Here is a 3,241-nt window from a genome sequence, read left to right as displayed (position 1 = left end):
AAGCGAGGGCGGCCCCCGCTCCAGCCAGCACCCATCAAAATGCCTGTTCACAACCTCTACTCGGCACCAGCCGGTGCTTTGCCCGTCGTGAAGGTCCCAAAGAAGAGGGGGAGAAAACCCGGGTACAAGGTAGATACATGATTTTCACACTCCTTCTCTTCCTCCTGCTCATTTTAATACATTTTCTCCAAGCATTTCAGGCGAAATGCAGGAATGGAGGCAAAGTTGTGCAGGCATGGGGCAGAGCAATGCAAAAAAAAGTAAGAGAAGCTGGTTTCTCTTCTACCTGAGCTGGTGAAAAATAGAGGGAATCTATTTTTTTAAAGTTTATAATTATTTTAATGAACATTGTTTGAAAATAAATTTGTGTTGTGTGAGATGGTTGTGCACCTTCTGGGAAGTGTTTCTCTCTCATTTATCACTTTTCTTCTCTCTTACTACCAGCGATTAGAAATGAAACAAAAGGAAAGGAAAAGGAAAGGAAAACAGGGGAGTGGAAATAAAAGGAGAAAATAAAGCTACTTTCCAAAGGAAAAAAGAAAAGGGAAATTTTAGAAAGTAATGAGATTTTGCTTACTGAGGGAAAGGTAGTTTTGATTATTTGCTTGCTTTGTGGGAAAATCATGCCTAGCTCTCAAGCCAACCCCGGTGGGGAGGCAGGGCTAAAGAAAAAAAGAAACCCTGAGCATCTTAAGTCCTTCACGTGCTGCCGGCAGGTTGGGGGTCTCCCACCGTATCCCCCTGGCAGGTTCAGCACTGGCAGGAGCAGGACCACTGTGATGCCTTAGACCAGGCGAAAATGGGACCGTGATGCTGAGGGGAGGGACACTTATTCTGGGGACTGAAAGTGAGCTACATCGTAGTGAGGGGTCTTGTTGCCAGTAGATTACTCCGTTGTTCTCTCCACCCCTGTCCGCAGCCAGCGAGTGGCACGGTACATGTTTGCTGTGTCCGTTCCTTGGTTTTGATGGGAATGGGTACAGACCTACAGTCTGTTGCACAAGGAGGGCAAACTGCTGACTGCTAGAAAATAATAGCTGCTTAAGATCCCAATGTCAAAACAGAAAAGTGAGTAACGCGAGGGTGCATGCAGAGGGCCTGCCCCGGCCTTCCCTGGAGAAGGTCTTGGCCCTTCCCTGGATCTCTCCCGGTTCATGGAGGCAGCAAGGGCCCATGCACGGTGCTGTTGGCTGAGCTCTGGGCAGGGGGACAAAATGTCTCAGCTCCTTGGGTTTGGGCTTTATCTAGAGCAGGCTTACCCTTCCCTTCTTTTCACCTCCTGCCAGACTTTCTTCTTCCTCCCATCCTCCAACCTCCATCCTCTCTCCTCTCTCTTTTCCAGGCAAGCCCTCCTCACCACCTCTCTGCAGCCCATTTCCAGAACCCTCTACTCCTCCACATCACCCCATGCAACACCTACTGCTGTGGACATCAGTACCTCAGCCCTTAATGCTTTCTTCTCATCTTCTGCCTTCTCCCATGTCTCTCCATGCTCTCCTTACTTCATCCATACCCCTCTCTGCTATGGGGGCACATTTCGAAGTGTGTTTCAGTGTGTGCTGAAAAAAGACTTTGCACGGCTAAGAAACAGTTCCAGCTGCAGTTTCCCATTTCTTCTGAAAAGCTTTAACTTTGGTAATGTGAATGATATAACAGCAGTGGCCAAGCAAAGCCAACCTGACAGCAGGCTCAGGTGTCCCTCTTGGGATTACTGCAGAATTTTACAGTGATAGTCCAAAACAGAGCTGCATGTCCAAGCTAAGACTGGGGCAAATACCCTACTGTTTTGTAAAATGTGAGATATGGAAATACTTCTTATTTTTCACTTCAGTATTAGGTTAAAACTCTGGGACAGCAACATCTGAACTGTTTTACTTGAGGTACTTGTCATTACAAGTTTATTACTTATTATATTTATTCTGCTTTATTTAATATGAGTAATAATTTAAATTATTATCGGCAAAGCTGGGTCACTTGTAGGAGCTTAAGTTCAAAACCATCCAAGTCTGGGATAATAATACTTTGGAGATGTGGTGAAATTGAGTCCCTGGAATGATTAAGTGATTTGCCAAATTCCACAATGCAGAGTTTTGGCAGACCCCATCCCTTCTGCCCTTGCTTGTCTTGCTGACCCTCATTTCTTACTCCTGCATTTACACTTGATTCAAATTTTAACTAAAAAAAATAATACTGAGAAGTATATTCTGTTCCACCCCAAGTGTACCTGTGAAAAAAGCTTTTCACCCACCGCCACGTATTTGTAAGCGGAGAAGGGAAGAGGGAGACTTAAATTTCCTAAAATGCTGCAGTAACATTGCACTTCGGACTTAGGTGGCTGAACACTTGATTGCTGTTGCCCCCTCTTCTTCTGAAGGGAAGATTTTCCCTGGTTGGGTACCACACACCCCTCCTTGCTGTCCCTAGGGACTTAGTGGGGAGGTGATGGCATCTCTCCTTCAGCAGTCAGTCTGGGATGATGTTATTTCTTGGTGAGTGACGGCGAGTAAAAGGCATCCTTTTATAACTGATGGCTTAAGGTTCTGGAGCTGACACTCATGAGCTGTAGCATCCGTGGCATCTGGCCTGGCACTGTTTATTTGCGCTACAGGATTTGTACACCGAAGCGATGTTTTCTGTGAGGTGCCTTTCTACACTGTGTGCTCAGCTGAAGTGAACACCTCTCCATCAAAAACATTTCCCCAGCGTGAGGAAAAGATTACATTTTTTGATGGGGAACTCTAGCTTGATTTAATTAGCTCACTAATTGTATGACTTTTAGATACCATGAGACTTTAATGCATTTTAAAAGATGACTCCCTGCCCAAATGGCAGATGACCAAATTCTTTACAGCAACAAGGTAGCTGAATTATTACAGAACAGATGGAAAAATACTTCTGAATTTTTAGCAAACTAGGAATTTATAGCCCTAGATTTGAATTTATTTTGACCAAGATGTGAATAACAGACATTTTTAATCACATGGTCTTTATAGCCAGATGACCCATTGCCTGTTTTCATTGATAGTAAAGCAAATATCTGTGCCTTCCTAAAATGACATTTCATCATGTTTCACCACCAAGCAAAGTCCTTTTCCTCAACTATCCTGTTTATTTTTTCACAGCTTTGGTTATAAAATTTCATCAGCTGTTTTTCCAAAAATTGTTTTGTACCTGATGCAGAGCTATTTGCCATAAAATGCTAAATACAATATTCTTTATGACTTTCTAAATCTGTAGGGAA

At 43.8% G+C, this 3,241-nt stretch overlaps 1 protein-coding gene across 1 annotated transcript in view; it reads left to right on the top strand.

The window, feature by feature from the left end:
* Positions 1-9: 9 nt before the first annotated feature.
* Positions 10-3,241, top strand: part of SCML4 (sex comb on midleg-like 4 (Drosophila)) — a 45,359-nt gene continuing 42,127 nt past the window's right edge. The window contains exon 1 of the mRNA XM_009704319.1: positions 10-129. Within this exon, the coding sequence (XP_009702621.1) occupies positions 40-129 (90 nt within the window). The 5' untranslated portion in view covers positions 10-39. The remainder of the gene's footprint in view (positions 130-3,241) is intronic.

Source organism: Cariama cristata, unplaced genomic scaffold, assembly GCF_000690535.1.
Source record: "Cariama cristata isolate BGI_N322 unplaced genomic scaffold, ASM69053v1 scaffold11447, whole genome shotgun sequence".
Lineage (NCBI taxonomy): Eukaryota > Metazoa > Chordata > Aves > Cariamiformes > Cariamidae > Cariama > Cariama cristata.
This window is presented reverse-complemented; position numbering and strand designations above follow the sequence as displayed.